The following is a 20,316-nucleotide window of genomic DNA, read 5'->3' as shown; positions in this document are numbered from 1 at the left end:
CTCATCTGTTCTTTAAGCACATCAACAAAATGGACAAAGCAGAACACCTTGACAATTTAGACTTCAAAAAGCATTTGATATAATTTCTCATAAGCAGCTACCATGGGAACTAATTGGGGTCAACTGGATTGTAGTCCTGTCATGAGTTAGAAACTGGCCAAGATACAAGAATAAATGGTAAAATTAATAGTGGGGTGTCCAAACATTCACAGTAGAACTGGATTTTAAAATGTACGATAAGTGACTTGGAAAAATTTGTAGGTAAAAATTAGAGCAGACAGACTGATTATGAACTTCAGGAAGACCTATCAAAGGTAAGTGCATGTGGCAGGTGAAAGTCAGTGGGCATTAATGAACCTACTCATACGCATTTCTGAGTTCTAAAGTAACTATAGCCACAGAGGATGAGATGTTGGCATCTGTGTGAGCAGTAAGAGCTAGTCAGAAATTCACTGAACCAAAATGTTTCACCAGATCTGTAATAGATTTGACCAAACCTTCACCAGAACACAGGCAGGTTTCCTTTCTGTACAGCTGGAGCTCTGGCAGGGTTTTCACTCTATGGTGGGAGCACTGCCTACAGCTATTAATGTTACAGCTGCTGTTCAGTGAACAGGAATGTAAGTAAGTTTCACACTTAGTTTCAGGGACACCATATTCCGGTGTTTCTGAAACAAAATATTCAGGCATTGCTGAGAGGCTGGAAAATTTTGGTAAATCTGCTTTCATTCCAAATCAGAACAAAAGCAAATTCAAAAATACCAAAACTCCAGGCGAGCTGAAATCCCCGCGTTTTGGCCAGCTCTAGTGAGTAGTAGCAATCATCAACCACAATTTTAAGATGCATAAAGGATGAGAGAGAGAATGTTGATAAAATGCTAGTCAATAAATTAGTGGTACACCCTCACCTGGAAGACAATTAAGCCTTGACTACTGAGTGGCACTGGCAGAAATGGAAAGGGTTTGGTGTCAGGCATGGAAAAAGTTCCCACTCTTCCTATGGGATTGTTTAATTTATGGAAAGGAGATGAATAAGTGGGGACATAAGAGTGGTGTACAACATAAAAAACTGGTTGGTGACGACGAACAGCACTCCTATTAATCCTGTTATCATATCAGAACAAAGGGACATTCGATGAAATTAAAAAGTAACAAAGTTGAAAAAGCAATCTAATGAAATACTTTACACAAAGCATAATTAGCCTATGGAATTCACTGCAACTACATCTCACTGAAGCCAAGGAATTAAATATTTATATGGGTAACAAAAACGTCCTCAATTCATTGGACTGGTTAAAGAAAGAGGAGAATAAACCCTCAAGTTTCAAGAGGAATCTTGTAAGAGGAGTTAGGGAGAAACTTCCACTATAGGTAGATTATTCAATAATTGTCCACGAGGAGGTTGTTTGCACTTTTCTGTGAAGTACCTGGTGCTGGCCACTGTCAGATAGGAGACCCGGCAGCAGAACTATCACTGATCTAATCCGGTATGGTAATTCCTATCAATGTATTTGGGGGAGGGAAAAAAAGCAGTACGTGAGACCTGTTGGAATAGGCTCTGTTTAAAAAGAATCAGAATTCTTTATGGAGAAAAATGCCCTACTGCTGGTTCTGCTTTAAAAACATTTCCTGTCGGGGAGCTCCCTGTAGACAGATAAAACACTACTTCTTGATAATAGTTAGCACCTTCCGGCCCCGCATCTGAATTAACTCATGTTTCCAAGGTGCTTTAAGCGTCACGTGACATGTGAGGGAAGTAACGATTGTCACCACTGGAAAATGGGCACAGGCAGATAAAACAACACATCCAAGGTCTCTCAAACCTGTGATGGCGCAAGGAATATTACCCAGATTTATTGCCTCCCAATACTTTTCTTTACTCAACAGACTACGTTCCCTCTCCCTCCCCTATTTTCTCTAAAAGCAGAGCCCTGTTTAAGTTGCACCTTTTAAGCAGGACAGGGCCCCAAATAGATCTTGCATTCTAAACACGGTGCATAGTGGCGTTTTGATTACAGCAGGTGGATTTATGAGAGAACTAAGCATTGTCGCTACTGCGGAAATTCGTATTAAAACAAGTGTCCATACATACCCATTCTGAGGTCCTCCATCATTGACTACATTTAGGTGGGCCAGCTGCCTCTTCAAATGAAGTTTGTAGCTTGCATTAATTCTTAAAAACAACATCTAGAACAAACCATAAAACCCAGTAACCTGTGTGTCATAGCATCAGAATAAGGAACTTCACTTCATTCATATCATATTTCCCCAAAACTCTCTTCTGTAGCACGGCCAGCAAAAAAATTAGGAGTGCACTAACACTAATGAAGTACAACCATTTGAACCTCTAGGATGGGTGCATGCCTAAACTAGCGTTTTTTATAATGCATCTTTCCCTCCGTACCCTCTCTACTTCTGTTGGACGGTCTGTTCTCTCTTGTCTATCAAGCCCAGTATTGACATTGTAAACTCTTTGGGACGGGGACCTGTCTTCTCTGTCTGGCAGGCACCCAGCACACTTGTAGGTGCTCTAAAATAATAAACTCTCTTTCTTGTACTGTAACCCTTACATAAAACAAAAAGATCAGTTATCAGCTATGGGTTTTTTAGCACAATTCTTACTGACATAGGAGGTAGACTGCAATCCAATGCATTAGGTGACAGAATGGTCCTTCCTGGCCATCTATAAAAGCACTGACTGTAGCCTAACATTATAACGAGCACACCTAGAAAAGATTGGGCTCATAGCAGATTTAGTGACATGAATAATCCAGTGCTGTACTTAAATTTGAATTGCATTACAGACACATAAAATGGCTGTTCTAGTGTAGATTTCAGTAATAATTAATTCTGGGAGATTCTCAACATGACCACCCACAATAGCCAAGTTATTGCCCTTGTGTAGAATTTCCCCCCTAACTCCTGTATTTAGGATATCTACATCTAGATATTAAGCACAAGATTGATTCAAAAGGGAAGTGAGTCAGCTCCGTCTTGCCCTGGGGAACTAGAGCTGAGCAATTATTGTGAAAAAGACCCCCCCCCCCCCAAAAGAGAAAAAAGATTCGATTCGAACTGAACTCACTGCAATGGTATTTGCAATCCTATTTGTTGTTCACAACACGACTATATTCACTCGATATTTTTTTTTTGTCTGTGGAAAGCAGAAGTGTCCCAAGTACTGGTAACGACGTGTGGTTTATGATGGAAGTGTTACAATAGCTACAAAACAACTTAAAATGCTCACCTGCGTTTGCTCCTCAGGGAGGAGATCACATATAGCTTCATGCATCTTTGCCATCTGCTTACAAATATTCCTGAAGCAGGCTGAAGGAACAGGAGCTTTCACCTCATACTGGTAATAAAGACAACATTGGTCACTTGTTTTTAGAAAATGGTCAAAAGGAAAACGTTCTTGGCTGCCTCCTATGCTGCTAGGCCTTCAGATGTCATCAGCTAAAAGCTGTTATTGATCCACCGGCAGCTTGCATTATAGAATCATTGGCACTTTACATTTTATAATCAAACAGGGCAATTCAAATCAAACAGGGATCAAAGCAGCATCCCCCCCACCCGATCCATTTGTCTTGATTAATTTTAATTGCTGCTTTTTGCTCATTATTTTTAGCTGGCTTACGTTACACCTCTCAGTTCTATTTCAGGGAGAGAATGATTGCCATGACAGTTAAATGTGCATATGCCATGCCTTATACGAGCCTCCTCTCCCCCTCGCTCTCCTCAGGTAACAGGAAATAATTCTGTCTATGATGTATGCACCACTTCTCATTCCGGTACAAATAGTTGAAAAAAAAACAAACAAGCAAGTCCTTCAAGAACACATAATTCTGACACAAGGAAAGACGAAAGCTGCTGAAAACCAAGTACAGCACGTGGCAAAGAACAGGTAAAAATACAGCCGAACTGTCAGTCGCTGACAGTACGGACTCCTCCTCAGGAAAGAGGAAAAGTACCGGGAGTGAATAGGATGAGTGGTACCTTTCCTTGAGCACAGCTGATATCTGAGAAACAAGCTATTGAAAGGAGATTTTGCTGCAAGGGAACAAAATTCTTACATTCCCCCACCCAGAAGGAAAGATCGTACTGTGATTTTCAAAGCAACGTCCTAGCTGCAATACTGTCCTCAGTAAAGCTTGATCTGTAGTTTCATGGCCAAGGGTAGGTTCCAAGTCTAGGCCTGGTTAAGCAGGTTTAGGCCCCAGAGTGCCCCCCCTCTCGGAAAAGGTGATCATGATACTTACTCTAATTAGTAAAGAGCTTTGAGGTCTATGGATGAATTAGCCAAGATTATTATTAATTTATAAACGTTGCTGAACTAAAAGGAGTTACATCTGCTTGCAGTAGGTGTGAATTTGGAGAACTCTGCTTGGCCACTGCTTGAAAGAGAAACATTGGCGTTCCCTGTCAAGTCCTGAGGGAAAGGAATGCCAACAGTTTAATTGTAGATGAGAAATAAGTCTTGGAGACAAAGGGCCCAATTCTGCAAACATGGCCTACCAAAGATTCATTACCACTAAGGCTAATTGGACTACTTAGGTAATGAGTACTATATATGGGAATATTGGCAGGAATGGGCTCCAAGTGACGACTTGAATGGTTTAGAAATGGGTGTATTGTATTGTATGTATCTGTGAAGTGGAAAATTCATAGAAAACATGCAAGCTAAACCTGTGGCTGTTCAGCCCAAGTATCATGGGTTGCAATCCTGCAAGTTGCTCAGCATTTCCAGCCTCGATCGTGCTCAGCACCTCGCCAGAGCAGGCTCAGAGCTTTTATTGCTGCTTCCAAACGGCAACAAAAAGTACAGGTTCAAAGAGAGCCATGGCATCTTAGGGGACTATATTATTTTCACTAATACAGTACCTCTGCTTGTCTTCCACCTGCACCTCTACAACTAACACAACTGTGTCACACCAGTGCCTCCAGAGCCCAACTGAGACCAGGGCCCCACTGCTCTAGACACTGTACACACATGTAGTAAGAGACAGGCTCCTGCCCCAAACTGCTCTCAATCTAAACAAGAGAAGGAGGGGACACAGAGGCATGAAATGGTTTGCAGTCACAGCAGATCAACTACAAAGCCAGCAAGAGAACCGAGGGCTCTGGGCCCCAGTCTAGTACCCTGTCCACTGGACCATGCTGACTGTTTCGTGAAGAGGAGCCTGTCACCCAACATTCAGTCCGTGATTTCTAGACCATATCAATTTTTGTTAAACGCACTTAACACCACACTGCCAAGCTCCAGAACACTGCCATTAGAATGACTTGCTCATTCTTTCAGATTTACACACTTAAAGCCAGTGATCATTTTTATTTATGGGGTAGTCAAGCCTTGAGACTCTGACACATACCCCTAAAAAGCAATGCTAACAAGGCTACAACTAATGACCTATACTCCTGTCCCCTAGCTGTTCCATATTTTCTGTTTTAAGAGGTCCTTCAGTGTTTTCACCCAAGAGGAGAGTAGCAGTAATGTTAAGATCCCAGATCCTCGGCTCTATTAGGTACCAAACAACCAAAGGGACTGGGTTTACTGGTAAGGTAGGCAAGCTAGCACATGTCATAATATTCCTCCCCTGTCCCTGCTGGCTGTAGTCATGTGAGCCAGCTGCTGAAACTGAAAACAATCCTCACCTTCAAGAGCTTCAGAGAGCAGGAATCTTGCCAGTTTAAATCTTCTGCCAGCTCATGAGAAAGAATGGGCAGGGAAGATGGAAGGACGGCATGGCAGATGCATGTTAGCCACAATCCAGACAAGCCCTGCACTAGGAGTGCGTTGTTGTGCACCTCCCACTTGAGGGGCCAGGAGTTAAATGCTCATTTTCAAGAGATGAGAATAAAAGTGACAGGGAAGACATTTGACAAACTGGAAGTTTATTTGGTCTTTGGTATCTAGAACACTATTTTGGACTTTGTCACCTTGCCAGTGTTGGTCTTTTAAAACATATTTAATCGATGAAAAGATATTGTAACATGACAGAAAAAAATAAACCCTTCTCCCATTCTCTCTCTGTGGCAATCTGACCCCGCACTCCCCATCAGCAGCAATTCTTGCTAGCCTAACGAAATGTCGAGTGGGGAGAGAGAGGGAGAACATAATATATTCCCAGATTCTCCCTGTCCCTGGTATTTTACTTTTTCTGAAACAGAGTGCAGGTGCTGTTTATGTAATTGTGCCAATGACCAATCACATAACTAGATTTCTCCAACCCACTTCATACTGGACAATGAACGTCTGAATTCTAACTGGCTTCTATAATAAATGTGTTTGCATGAACCAGTCAAATTGGTCACTCAAAGGTTCATTTTTCCCTACAGTAGCATTTCCTTATGAAGCAGCTTTAAAAAACAAACAAAGCAGGCTGAAGGTTTATGTAAGGTGTACGTTAATTATCCAAACTGACAGCCCACTTCTGTCACCTTTACTATTGCTGAGTAGTCCCTCAGACCATCAGCAGTCCCAATGGGACCAATGGAACGCTTTGCAGAGTAAAGTACTACTCATTGTGAGTAAAGGTGGCAGAATCTGGCCCATAAGGTTTAGCCAAACTGATCACTTGACACAGATTTCAACAAATAGATACAATCTATCTATCTTTGGTACTTATACACCCCCATTACCACTGCACCTGAGTACCTCACTTACTTAAATGAATTTATCCTCAGAGCACCTTTGTGAGGTAGGACACTGCTATTATCCCTACTTTGCAGATAGGGAACTGTGGCACAGGGTGACTAAATGACTTGCCCAAGGTCACACATGAAGCGTGTGGCGGAGCATGGAATAGGTCCCGGATCTCTCAAGCTCCAGGCTGGTGGTCCAGCCACTGGACCATCCTTTCTCTCATGCCAATTTCCTATAGCTCATCAGTTTTCAACCTGGGGTACACATTGCACTGGGAGGTCACACGGCACTGGCTCCTTCTTGCTTCCAGCTGCTTCTATAGGCAGCCACATCCAGGCTCTTCACTGCAGAAGAGCAAAAAATCGGAGTTGCTCTCAGGGATGAGACTGGGATCCAGCAGCATGACTGGAAATGCTAGCCACAACAGCCATGAGCTGGATAAGACTGTCCAAGGAAGCAGAGTAGCCAGGCATCTGGGTAAAGCATGGGAGCTACTATATTCACAGTATCTACTGCACCAAGGAAAGTGTAACAATTTATTGCATCAAAAAGAGATTCAAGATATGACCAATGCTGATTTCATAAAGGTTAATGACATACATGCATTGACTCTTAAAGAACATATTTTCTTAAGTCCAGTGTAGGGCCTTATGTATATAGGTTTAAACCAGTTTAAACAATGCCTAGATAGGGAAAATGTAGACTCTGTTTGAAACATCTAGTCTAAGATTCTGCACATAATGAAACACCCAAATGCAATGTAGAGTATAATTATTTCCATAAATCATTACCTTTGATAACAGTTTGTCAAATAAGCTATCCATTATGGCCACAAGCTTTGCTGAAATTTCAGCTATGTGGTCATGATAATCCTGTAATGGAAAAATAGAGTTTTATTTACCATCTAATGACATTCATATTCTTCACAGCATAATTGAGAAAGAGCATATATAGAGTTTAATTAGAAGATACGCAAAGAATTACCTTAGTAATGTGGTCAAAATGCCTGAGCATACTAAATTGTTTAGGCTGCAGTCGAGCTTCAAAATGAGCTCTGATAATAGGAATGTAGTGTACAATTAGCTGCAGGCAGCGTGAAGAGAGAGCTGTAAACCCAGAAGTAAGAGAAGGGGGAAAAAAACAGCTTAATTATTATACAAGTATAGCCATTTTGTACAGCCTAGCCTGCACCTTCTCTAAAAAACAGAATACAGATCCAACACTCAAAAACAAGCTAGAAGATAAACTGGAAGTGAAAATTTACAAAGTCATTTAGTGAAAATACAAACATCTGTATTCTATTCTATTACTATATTCATGTCAAGGATCCAGAGCACTTCACACTGAGTGTACCAACTCACACAGTCCTTAATTCATTGATTGGAATGGGAGTTTTAGCTAAGTAAAGACTGACTGTAGTATATGGAGCTACACAAAGAAACCTTTTCGCCCGCTAGTGAAATGCAGTCACCTCTGGAGCTGAATTTGGCAGCTATTTAACAGAGTGCAGCAACCTTTCACAACAGCTTAGGACAGGAAGCAGAGAGTACTATATTCAGCTGAAATACAAGGGTTGATTTAAGATAGGCAGGATGCTGCTAGTTGTAAAAATGGAAGTACTGAGTATTCCAAATTTCAAACTCCAAATAGCAAACAACCCCATCTGTGACAAGGTCACGATCTAAGAAGTAATTCCAGCTTCCAAAGTCACTTCTTTTGACTGAAGACCATGTTTGGCTAACAGATTAATTTCTTCTACTTCCAAGTAACATATTTGACACACACTGCAGCACACTTCTTCAATACTACAATTCAGAGACTCTTATACAAATTCTATATTCAAAGTAAACACACCATAGTAACCCTTTCTTATCTTTTCACGTCTTTTCCAGAGCACTACAACTTGGAGATGGCTTATCCTGAATATTTAGTGTTTTATTAGACTGAGGAATGAGATTTGAAAAGTAGAAATCCATACCTAAATTTTTTGTAGTTATTGTTTTCAAACCAACAACTTGCAATGCACCTGCTCCGAGAACTAGCTGGCAGCTTCTGGAGTTGAAATACTATCAGAGAAAGAAAAAAGTAAGAGTTGAAGATCTATATGTAACATGGGGACGATAGGTACCTTAGAAATGCTATAGATAAAAGTGAGCAAGACTTTAATCACTGACAGATGATTGGGCTTGGTACTGAAGTTACCCAGATTTCTCATTCTAGGAGAGTCCCATGCTCTTTCTAATGATTCCTCTTGGGTGTTTACTCAGGATCTCATAATCCACACAGGACTTACTCGGGACCTGATCTAGAGCCCACTGAAGTCATTAGGAGTCATTCCACTGACTTCACTGGGCTTTGAATCAGGTCTTGGTGTTTCTTGAATCAGTTCATGCCAATGAGGGCTCTCTGGATTGATTTCTGGGATAGGAATGGAAATAGAGGGCATTAAGAATGGACAATTATTTCCCAATTATTTCATTTCTGGGACTGACCTCTCCCTCGGTCTGAAGTATTTGGGTTGTGCTTCTCCTTCTGAAAATACTGAAGGCAGCTCTGACTTGTCATAGGGTGCGGCTAAGGTACTTCCATCCTAACTCCAGATGAATGCATGGGAATAGTGAATTCTTACTGGAAGACTAAATAAATACTTCTTGCACAGGGCCCTCAGAGGAGGTGAATAGGTATAGTGCCATTGAACTTGGCTGGATGGGGCAGCCTGCGGGAAAGGTTAGTCCTATGGAAATCATCAAGCAACTGATTTTCTGATTTAGAGTCTGACCTATCCCCCATCCCGACCCCACCAAACCTGGCACATTTGGGAACAGAGAGCAGTATGAAAAAATCAGTTAGAGAGAAAGAGTTAATCAGCACTGAGAGAGGAACAACATTTTTCTCAGCAGTACTAATGATCCCACTGATCCATGATCCCGTTCAGAGATCAAGGCCCCCGTCTCCAAAGAGAGTAGCGAGTGTGAAAAAAGATTCTTCGTGTAGCTACCTACACATAGCTATCCCAAGCAGGACTGCAATGGAGAAGACATGAGCACTGGACCACCATCTACAACCGGTGCTGCCAGAGACAAGAGAATGTGAAGTGGGAATGGAAGGAACATTGCCAAGCCCTGGAGCCTCTTGACCAAATCTAGTCTGTCTCTACCTACTTCTGTGGTACAAGCACAGAAATGTAGAAACCTGGCGTTTCAGGCTGCTCTAAGGGAATTTGTTATTCAGCTTTTGAGTCAGTTCATTGATTGCCTAGCAGAGCGCTGGATTCGTAACCATCTCCTATCCAGGACTCCTGACAGACTGATGCCTCAATACTCCTTCCCTGTATCAACTTTGCTGGTCATCCGGGTATCAGATGGCCTGACAAGCAATGAGGCAAGGAAGAAGGCTGAAAAGCTAGTGGAGTAAGACTCCCTAAGTCTGACAATTTATAACAGAGAACTTCGGCATTTCTGTGCTGTGGAAGTGACTGGTCTCTCTTTTGGGGCTATATTATCTGTGAAGGTTAGACCAGCAAAACTGCACAGTCCAACCCCGACACCTGTGCATACGTCCACACACTGGCTTCCTGTTCACTGCCAAGTGCAATTCAAGGTGTTGGTGGTCATTTTCAAAGCCCAAAATGGTTTGGGACCTGATTATTTGAGAAACACTTTGCACCCTATACCTCAGATAACACTGACTACAGATGAAGCCTGCCTAGCTGCCACAGAGATAGGAACTACAAAAATTAATAAAATGCACAAGCCATTTTGGCAATGAAAAAAGAAATATACCAACAGAAATGCTCATAATTTATCTGTTAATGGAAAGTTTTAAAGATGAACTTGAATTATGATTCCAAGGAAAGAAAAGCCCCTATATAAAAAAGTATTTAAAAAGGTCTGTAACCTAGAAAGGAATATTTAGAATAGAGGTTCTCAAACAGGGGGTCGGGACCCCTCAGGGAGTCGCAAGGTTATTACCTCGGGGGTCGCGAGCTGTCAGCCTCCACCCCAAGCCCCACTTTGCCTCCAGCATTTATAATGGTGTTAAATATGTAAGAACATGTTTTTAATTGATTAGGGGGGTCACACTCAGAGGCTTGCTATGTGAAAGGGGTCACCAGTACAAAAGTTTGAGAACCACTGATTTAGAAGGTCTGTAACCTAGTAATTTGGTAAACTTCCATTTCTATTATATCTTTAATTTTTGTTAATCCTTTTTCTATCCAAATTGTCTTAAGCGTGGAGCTGGCCTTGACAGACTGGCCTCCTTCGATCATAAGTGTAACAAACATCAGCTACCCCTGTCTCCCAGTTTCTTCTTTCAATGGCTACACTCAAGGATTCATGCAAAGGTAAGCGACAATTGGTCTTTTTCAACTCTCACCTCTAGAAGAGCATATTAAGAAATATGGAAAATAGAAATCTGTAATTTCTCCCTCATACACAGACTGGCTCAGTGAGCTCTCTTACATTCATGGAAAAAATGACTTGGTTTAATAGAAAAACTTGGAAAAGATATGAGGCTGTCTGGTCACACATGAAACTATTGCATACCTTTGCAGTTTAGTATATGTTAGTCCCTGATACTCATAAGGTTATGGTCTCACTTATTTATCTGTTTAGTCACTGTAATAACCGATGCCCCACGTGACCTCTACAGACTCAGGGTTTTTGTTTTTCCCAGGTTTTACAAATAAAGAACAGTGAATTTTGTTATTCATATGCTATTTCCATCTTGTGCATATATGTACTATATATAGAGTTTCCTTATGTGTTTATATTTTATATAAAACCATAAAAATAAAGTTTAAAACAAACCCTTCCATTTGCAGCTCTCAGCTGGCTGCTATTTTGATTATAAATTTCTATTTTCAATACTTTAACGCATAAGAAATCCTTTGTAGACAAACTTAGCAGCCAAAGCCCCAGATTGAATTAACTGGCAGGTTTGGGCTTAGATCACAGCAATGACATTTTTAAGGTCACTCATGTACTCCTATTAACTCCTCTAGCAATAAACAGTTGATGAAGGGGTCACAGATTTTAATTTAATTTCCATTTTACAGCAATGGCTTCAGCAGAAAACTATTTTTCATTCTTCTAACCACTATAAGATGACTTGTACAAATCAAGGAATTGGTTTCCTCCCTGCATACATACACTCCCAATGACATTTTGGCTCACATTGCTCTTTCCTAGCCACAGTCCTCTCCTTCACAACACTATCCATCCAGCCTGAAGGACAAATGACTGACTGACTCCAAAAATCAACATCAAAACATCTCTTTGGCTGGCTACCAGGGGTCTCTAATGTGCCGGTGAACAAGAGGACAAATGGCTTTCCTTTAGTTATTTCACATAACGTATCTACTCTGAATTGTATTTAGATGAGTTCACAGTGTTACCCAACTACACCCTGCAATATGTGCCTTGTGATTCCTACAATTACAGCAAAGATCACAGTCAAGCTATTTTTCAATATTATTATTAATCATTGATATGGAATCATACATTTTCATGGAGTATTAGAGACAGTAAGACATATTCCCTGCCCTGAAGATCTTAATATAGTTTGGGCTACAAATTTGACAGTCATACCTTCAGTAAATCAGACAGGCGAGTAAGCATGTCAGTAGTAACAGAAGGGATGTTATCCACACACTGGCAGTACTCAAGTATTATTTTTATTAATAGCAACACTGTCCTATAAGAAAAGAAATGGAGTCAAATATGCAATTTCAGTTGATAAATCACACCAACAACACAGGTTTGTAGACAGCAGGGATAGTTCTAACATAGTCTTCATATGCTTTCCTTTCCCATTTGCTCTGTTAAGGGTTGTGTGCAGCTGCCAATCTAAATTTTTAAAAGAATAAAAAAAGGTTTACCAGACACCGTTTCCCCCTAGTACTTGAGATTACAGTATTAAGTACTATTTTTCCTCTGAAAACCCCCTCACGCAAATTTAAAGACGGTAAAGTGGACTGACATGAAAACAGATTTATGCCTTTTTTGCTGCTGCTTCATGATGAAAGTTTTTGTCTAAGAACATTACTTGTTTCTGTTTGATTTTTTACACTAGTAATCAAGGTCTTGTCCATCCTGGAAGACCTGATGGTGACTAAGGAAACAGTAAAATGATGACATCGCAGGAGATCGCAGGGCCAATTCTGGCCCTTGCTCCAGCATAAAGGGGTTGTAAAGGAGGCACAAGTGACTCACTGCAGGAGCAGTACAGGCCTGATGATGTAAGTGGGTCTTATATCACTGAAAATCAATGGACTTAGGTTCCTAAATCACTTTTGAGAACATGAAATTTAGGGGCTTTTGAAATGTTTTCTCCAGATCAGTAAAATAACTGGAATGCAAAAGGATATGTAAAGATGGGTAAAAAAAATTCTTATAAAAATACTTAACTGGTGCAAGAATAATAGTTCCTGGAGTTTGATAAAGTTATTTTATATTTTATAGAAATAATTATTTTATGAATGGAGGGATCTATTCACACATCAGTAGGAAAATATAAAGCTCCAGTCTTAAAACACTGTGTAATCCTTGCCAATTTTGAGCAAGTGCTACAAGAAAAAAAAAAGTCCGTAGCACACAGACAATGACGGGCATTGAAGAGGCTGTAATGAATGCACAATCAGTAAGAGACTGAGCGGCTTTATACACATAGCACGAAGTGCTCAGAGATGCTGAGCACCCATAATTCCAACTGACTTTAACAGTAGTTGCAAGTACCCGGTATTTGTCAGCATCAGACTTCACCCATATAGAGCATCTGCAATCCTTTGAACTCAAATATGAAGAAGGCAAGAAAATACAGTCCAGGCCATCCATGTCAAGCAAGGCTAGTATTCCAAACAGGTATCCTGACATTGCAAAGCAAAAATCTTCTTTCCACACAACAGGATACAGAAAGAAGATGGACAGACATCCAGAACAGGCATTTGTGTGATATTTGTAGGCCATCTGATTTGGGGGTTATTTTTTGTTTCATCTGTATTTTTTAAAAAATCAGGTGAAACAAAAGAATAAAAATGTCTGTAGAAATCTGTAGAATTAAAATGTTCTAGTTAATACTTCAAGGAGCTAAAAAATAAATAAAACATATTTCTTCTTCAAATGACCAGACCTAGATTATCAAATGCAACTTCAATGCATAGTACAACAAGGTATTTAGCCAGAACATTGTGAAGGAACTATTCAAGTTGAATGGCCCATCAAAGAACACTTAACTCACAATGGACCATGGGAGACGCCTATTTACACTTAATGGACTTTTCTGTGATGGCTTTTGCTATGACTAAGCGAAATGATGCATGGACATGTGACCTGCCCATGTGACTCGAAACACCATCTTGTTACCTGTAATTTTCCACAGTGAGAACAATGGGATTCCCTTCATTTGGCAGAAGTTATAAAAGGCCCTGGAGACATCTCCATTTTCCTCTTGCCTGCTCAAACCTCTGGACTATGGACTTATACTAATGGGAGCATTCTAACCAAAGGACTGGGGACCTTTCAATGATTTGGAAGCAACCAGTGACTTAACTTAAGCCAGCAGTTTATTCCATCACTGATCCAAGCCTGATCCAAGAACTTTGCAATTATTGTATGTATTTGATTCCTTAAACCAATTTTAACTCTGACCTTTCTTTCTTTCTTTTTTTGTTTAAATAAACCTTTAGATTTTAGATACTAAAGGATTGGCAATAGCATGATAACTGGGTAAGATCTGACTTACACATTTACCAGGGTATGTGGCTTGTCCTTTGGGATCAGAAGAACCCTTTTGTTTGATGAAATTGGTTTTAAATAACCACTCATCATTATGTCTAGTGTTTTTGGTGGTGATACAAGGACTGGAATTCCTAAGGAGATGGCTTTTCTGACTTCTTGTCAGCCAGTGTGGCGAGACAGAAGTTTACTTTTGTTGCTGGTTTGGTATATCTTATGGGAGAATAACCACCAGTTCTGGCCCTATTTCTCAGCAGTTTGTCCTGAATTTGGTATTCTCAGTTGTGACCCACGGAGGCACGGTGAAAATCCTCAAAGACCAACTTAAGGCTTGTTCTTCAGGCTGCTGTTAAAAAATTGAGCCACTCATTTTTGAGTAATCAGTGGCATATCATCATCAGGCAGCCCACAAAAGATGACAGCTGGTTACAAAATTTTCATTTGAGTTTAGGGTATTCTGAGGAATGAGATAGGCGAGGCCATATCTTTCACTGGACCAACTTCTGTTTGTGGAAAGTATAAGCTTTCAAGCTACACATAGCTCTTATTTATTTCTCAGGATTTGAAAGTACAAAATATCTTTACACAATGACTTTGTGGGAGAAAAACATTTTATAATAACCCGGAAACATTTTTAACAATTTTTTTGTTTTAGTTTTAAATTTAGTTTCTTAAAAACGGTGACATCATAGAACATTAGGGTTGGAAGAGGTCATCTAATCCAACCCCTTGCTCAAAGCAGGACCAACACCAACTAAATCATCCCAACCAGGGCTTTGTCAAGCTGGGTCTTAAAAACCTCTAAGGATAGGAAAACCCATTCCAGTGCTTCACCACCCTCCTAGTGAAATAGTGTTTCCTAATATCCAACCTAGACCTTCCCCATTGCAACTTGAAACCATTGCTCCTTGTTCTGTCATCTGCCACCGCTGAGAACAGCCAAGCTCCATCCTCTTTGGAACCCCCCTTCAGGTACTTGAAGACTGCTATCAAATCCCCCCTCACTCTTCTTTTCTGCAGACTAAACAAGCCGACTTCCCTCAGCCTCTCCTCGTAAGTCATGTGCCCCAGCCCCCTGATCATTTTCATTGCCCTCCGCTGGACTCTCTCCGATTTGTCCACATCCTTTCTGTAGTGAGGGCCCCAAAACTGGACGGAATACTCCAGATGTGGCCTCACCAGTGCCGAATAGAGGGGAATAATCACTTCCCTCGAACTGCTGGCTATGCTCCTACTAATGCAGCCCAATATGCCAATAGCCTTCTTGGCGACAAGGGCACAGTGCTGACCCATATCCAGCTTCTCATCCACTGTAATCCCCAGGTCCTTTCCTGCAGAACTGCTGCTTAGCCAGTTGGTCCCCAGCCTGTAGCGGTGCATGGGATTCTTCCTTCCTAAGTGCAGGACTCTGCACTTGTCCTTGTTGAACCTCATCAGATTTCTTTTGGCCTCCAATTTGGCTAGGTCACTCTGGAAGCTATCCCTACCCTCCAGCATACCTACCTCTCCCCCATCAATCCAGAAATATCAGGAAATCAGATGTACCCAAGAACAAAACACCAAAGATGTATTGATTTACTTGCTTTACCTCCTTTTTTGCTTTTAAAGGGAATTTTACTGAGCTTAGAGTAATTATTATTCACCATTGACCCATATATACTTGTCCACATATGGGAATAGAGATAGCTGATACTATTTTGAAACACCACTGGGGCAGCGAGAGTAGAAACTTATGCAGGGACCAAAAATACTGGTGCGTGCACACCTTGATGTAAGAATTACAAGTAAAAAATAATAATTAAATTTCAGCTTGATGTTTTAAGCAGATGTAGCATCTTTAAAAGATACATAACATCTAATATTATATAACTGCTCCAGAACTGAAAAGAAACGTATTTAGCAAGGAGGAGGCTTGTCTTGATTCAGGCAAGATTGCTAAAGCTGTTAGTCTTCAATACATTTCTGCTCAAAGCGCAACCAACTCACTCATCATTCAGGGGAAAAAAGTGCCTCTTACCCGACCACAGCATACTTTTGCCCTTCAACAGTAAGGAAGTCAGCTGGCTTTCTTTCTTCAGCAGCTAGAGATTTTTAAACAGAAAAGTGAGGTGAGTTGAACCAAAAACAAGCGCAGAAAACTGTAATCTCGAAAAACAAACTATTCCCTTGCTGAGGTCGGAAAAGCAATCACTCTCCAGAGCACCAATCCTTTCTTTTATGCAAAGTCCACTTGGCTACCTACCATAATTACTGTAATTATTTATTCTATATTTATACACTGCAGTGATTGAGAGGCAAAGAGCAGCATGATGGGATTATCTGAGTACAAAGGTTAAAACAACGTCAGAAAAAAGTTGAGGGGGCACAGTAGAAAATCTCTAACAGATTTTCAGCGGCCACCACTATTTTAGCTCCAAACCTATTTCTTCAAGCCCAGCAATACAAGTCCTCACTGACACTGCTCCTATGATAAATTTGACATCGCCACGATCCTGTTTTATTGAGAGAAGCTAAAAATACTTCTTTCAAAAGCAGTGGTTTTCCAACCTTGGTGAGCCAGCCCTTGCACTCATTGGGTCCGAGGATGTCCTTTGCATCCATTATGTCCCCTATGTCATGCCTTACCCCAGTGAGGTTACGTAATCGTGCCTCTCTCTTGTCCTTTTTTGTCTTTGGCCATTTTTCTTCATCTCATGTGCTTGTTTTCTGTCTTAGATATTTATATGGGCCCCGCCTCACCATCTTTACTGTATTTTTCCTCACAAGACCCCTGAGAAATAGGGAAGGACTATTATTTTACAGATGGGAAACCAGAGGCACTAAGAGATAAGGTGACTCGCCCAAGGTCACACAACAAGTCTGGGGTGGAGTAGAAAACTGAACCCAGGTCTCCACTTATGCCAGTGGCTACCCAGTGCCTTACCCTGCACATTGCTGGCTGGAGGAGTGAGAACTATTTGACAGAGGGGATATGCTGAGAGCATACACGCTTAGCAGTTTCCTCTGACATGTCAGCGATATATCCTTGGGGGGGGGGGGGGTTCTGGCGTCCTGTAAGGGGCTGCAACCCTTAAGATGGGAATCCCTGTGTTAAAGTTAGGGTTTCTTCCTAGGCTCTCAATTCACAAATGGCTGAATGGCTTAAACTTTCCCAAAAAATCTTTTAGGCTGAGATGAAGCCTAGAACATTTCAGCCTTAAAGAAGTATTTGTTTCCCCCCCAGAACACAAGGAACTTGTGACTAAAGGAGTTAGAGCAGAATTTTTGCAACATTTAATTGTAGCACTTACACTACAAAAAGAAATGGAGAGAATATTAGAACACAAAATACACACCACCTGCTTTTTTTTCAGGTAGAATAATTTTGCCATCTGATACAGAATCAACAAGATCCTGAAACTCAGCAGGAACATCAGCTTGCTTCCAGCGCTCGTTATCTAGCAGCAAACTATTTATAAACATAAAAGAAAGGAGGTTAAGTAAATAAAATTTGTCGCCCTGAAGACTCTCTTGCCTCTACTGCAATGGAGTCAAAGCTGCATTGGGTGAAAAAGGATTCGAAGTCGGAAAAGACTCAATGGCCTGAAATATTATTAGCAATCAACATTTAGATAGGGGTGCTTTACAACAGTAAGTCAGACACCCCTGTTCTTGCCTGAAGAATACATAGACCGAGTAAATGAAACAGCACGCAAAACACAAGAAACTGAAGAAGTATCTGATGGGCAATACAGAGTGCTGTGGGATCACTGCAGCTGCAATGCTTTGCAGAAATGATGTGGTTTTGAATGAACGACAGGAAAGGTGCTTGCTGTACATTAACTTGAAAACAGTTCCATGAGTTCATGTCAGAGAAAACCTAAACACATACCAAAGAAAGCATGGAAGAAATGAGTGGGTGATGAAGAAAAATGGAGCAGTCAGGAGATCAGTTTGACCCCAATGACCAAACCACAATATGACTGGCTGGGACTTCTTGTCTACATAGGCCACACCTACAAACGGAAGATGAAAGTAACTACCATCTTTTCCATTTAATGCAAATTAGGTATAGCCTGATAGCAGTCAGTTACCTTCTCCATTACTGGGGATTGGTAATGTCTAAGGGTTGACCCCTTTAACACACATCCTTGAGAAGGGTTGCCCTACACCATCATCAGAGACTGGTAACACCCGGAAGCAGCTGCCGTGGACATCAGTAACAGATGGCTCTCCTCAGAGCTCTAAAGAAGGGATGACTTTTTAAAGGGCTCATTTCCAGGTGTTACCAGACCCTGATGATTGTGCATGACAAGTGGGCCAAGCTGTAACACAAAGAAGTTGTTGCAGGAGGTCTTCAGTCCTTCTGGTAGCTAATACAGTCCTCAATTGGACCATGTTTGGGCAGTCCAGCTCAATGGGATCAAACTATGCATAAAGAGCAGATATATAGAGGGAACAGAGCAGTCTACAACAAACCATTATAATAGATTTCAAAAACAATTTTTCACTTATAAATAAAATTTGGGCTACTGTGTGCCAGGAAGTAAAAGATCTCCATTTGTCTCAGGCACGATTGTTAAAATTATTCCTTTAAAAACACGGAAGCAGGGTGTGTACCTGAGTTTTGTTTTTCTCTCCTCATGAAATCTATTCACAAATCTATTGGCTTGACTCTGAAGTGCTCCTCGCAATGACATACTTTTTCTGCCACAGATCTGTTCAGTGTCTAAGATAAATCCTTCCATTAATCGAGACAGGGCAACAAACTCGTTGGAATTCAGCTTCTCCAGGAACCCATCCTAAATGCAAGGGAAACTGGTATTAGGAGATGGAACACCCCAAAAGTCACAGGCATAGCTAAAGACAGAGAAAGGGCAGTGGGACAGCTGTTATTAATCATCTAAAAATGAACCGAATCTAAACCGCAGAGAAGACATCTCCATCAAGTCTGTGCCACACCAGTGTGTCACCACAACTTGCATCGTGACCTGTACCACTGGCTAGTGTCATCCAGGTGCTGCCTGCCTGTGTCCTGAATGGCACAACTTGGCATGCTGGGCCTCCACACAGGTGCACCCTTCCAGATGTTGTAAATGGTGAAGCTTCAAACCCTGGTAGTGGACTTAAGCCATATAGCACAGGCTCACTAAAGCCACATCTACATTAGGGAGTTTTACTGTGTTTAAACCATAAAAATTAATGAGACCCAGGTGTAACCTTGACTATCTGACATGACAAACTTGACTTTTCCTTGACTAAGCTCACTGTTGGTTATTTGGCCTAGCTGCCCCCCTGGATCATGATTTATTGGAAAGGACAATCCCTAGGCTAGGTCTTGAAGTGAACCAGCTGGGCCAGAATGCTGTTTCATCACTTCTGTGACAGCGCCATCCATTTCTACAGAATTTAAGTTTTTGACCTTTCTGGTTTGAAGCTAATCTCCCAAATGTGACCCAAGGCACAGCTGTCTTACCTGGTCTGCAGAGAAAGACACAAAAAACAGCTCTAAAGGAGCTGTGTCTCACCCTTGTTAGTCTGAAATGCGAATACTCATGCCTCACGAGAGCTATTTAAAATGTTAACATTGGTGTCTATGGCTCTGCCTAGACAAAGACTTTTTCCCTAAAATTTCCCGCCATTGCTAACACTGGTTCAATGTCTCTGGAGACAGGGAAGTCCTAAATGTAGGGGCTGCTGGCATTTTAAAACACTGTGTCACTTTACTCTGCTCGAAGTAGGTCTAGACAGGTTAAAATACTGCCAGGTGCTAGCAGCTTGTCTATGTTAATGCTCCCATCATTGCTATGATAGGTGAGAGCTGCACAGGTGGGAAATTATAGGGAAACAACCCTACTGTTAACAAAGCCAATTTCAGGGCAGCTCATTTCAGCGGAAAGTAGAAGTACGCATTATTTAGGCAGTACATTACAAATGGTGTGTTATGTTAATACCAGT

The 20,316-nt window shown here is 41.2% G+C and overlaps 1 protein-coding gene across 12 annotated transcripts in view; it reads right to left on the bottom strand.

The window, feature by feature from the left end:
• Window positions 1-20,316, bottom strand: part of VPS54 (VPS54 subunit of GARP complex) — a 100,151-nt gene that overhangs the window by 24,765 nt on the left and 55,070 nt on the right. For 10 of the 12 annotated variants that reach the window (XR_012158323.1, XR_012158322.1, XM_073339519.1 and 7 more), the window contains 9 exons: window positions 18,979-19,160; window positions 17,715-17,827; window positions 16,397-16,460; window positions 12,235-12,340; window positions 8,622-8,709; window positions 7,628-7,749; window positions 7,435-7,515; window positions 3,248-3,355; window positions 2,093-2,187 (listed from right to left, as the gene is read on the bottom strand). Coding sequence is in view for 10 of the 12 variants with exons in the window: in XM_073339519.1 (XP_073195620.1) it covers window positions 2,093-2,187; window positions 3,248-3,355; window positions 7,435-7,515; window positions 7,628-7,749; window positions 8,622-8,709; window positions 12,235-12,340; window positions 16,397-16,460; window positions 17,715-17,827; window positions 18,979-19,160 (959 nt within the window). In the remaining 2 variants the exon portion in view is untranslated. The remainder of the gene's footprint in view (window positions 1-2,092; window positions 2,188-3,247; window positions 3,356-7,434; window positions 7,516-7,627; window positions 7,750-8,621; window positions 8,710-12,234; window positions 12,341-16,396; window positions 16,461-17,714; window positions 17,828-18,978; window positions 19,161-20,316) is intronic. The other 2 variants (XM_073339518.1, XM_073339521.1) reach the window with 2 other exon arrangements.

This window comes from Lepidochelys kempii, chromosome 3 (genome assembly GCF_965140265.1).
Source record: "Lepidochelys kempii isolate rLepKem1 chromosome 3, rLepKem1.hap2, whole genome shotgun sequence".
Classification (NCBI taxonomy): Eukaryota; Metazoa; Chordata; order Testudines; family Cheloniidae; genus Lepidochelys; species Lepidochelys kempii.
This window is presented reverse-complemented; position numbering and strand designations above follow the sequence as displayed.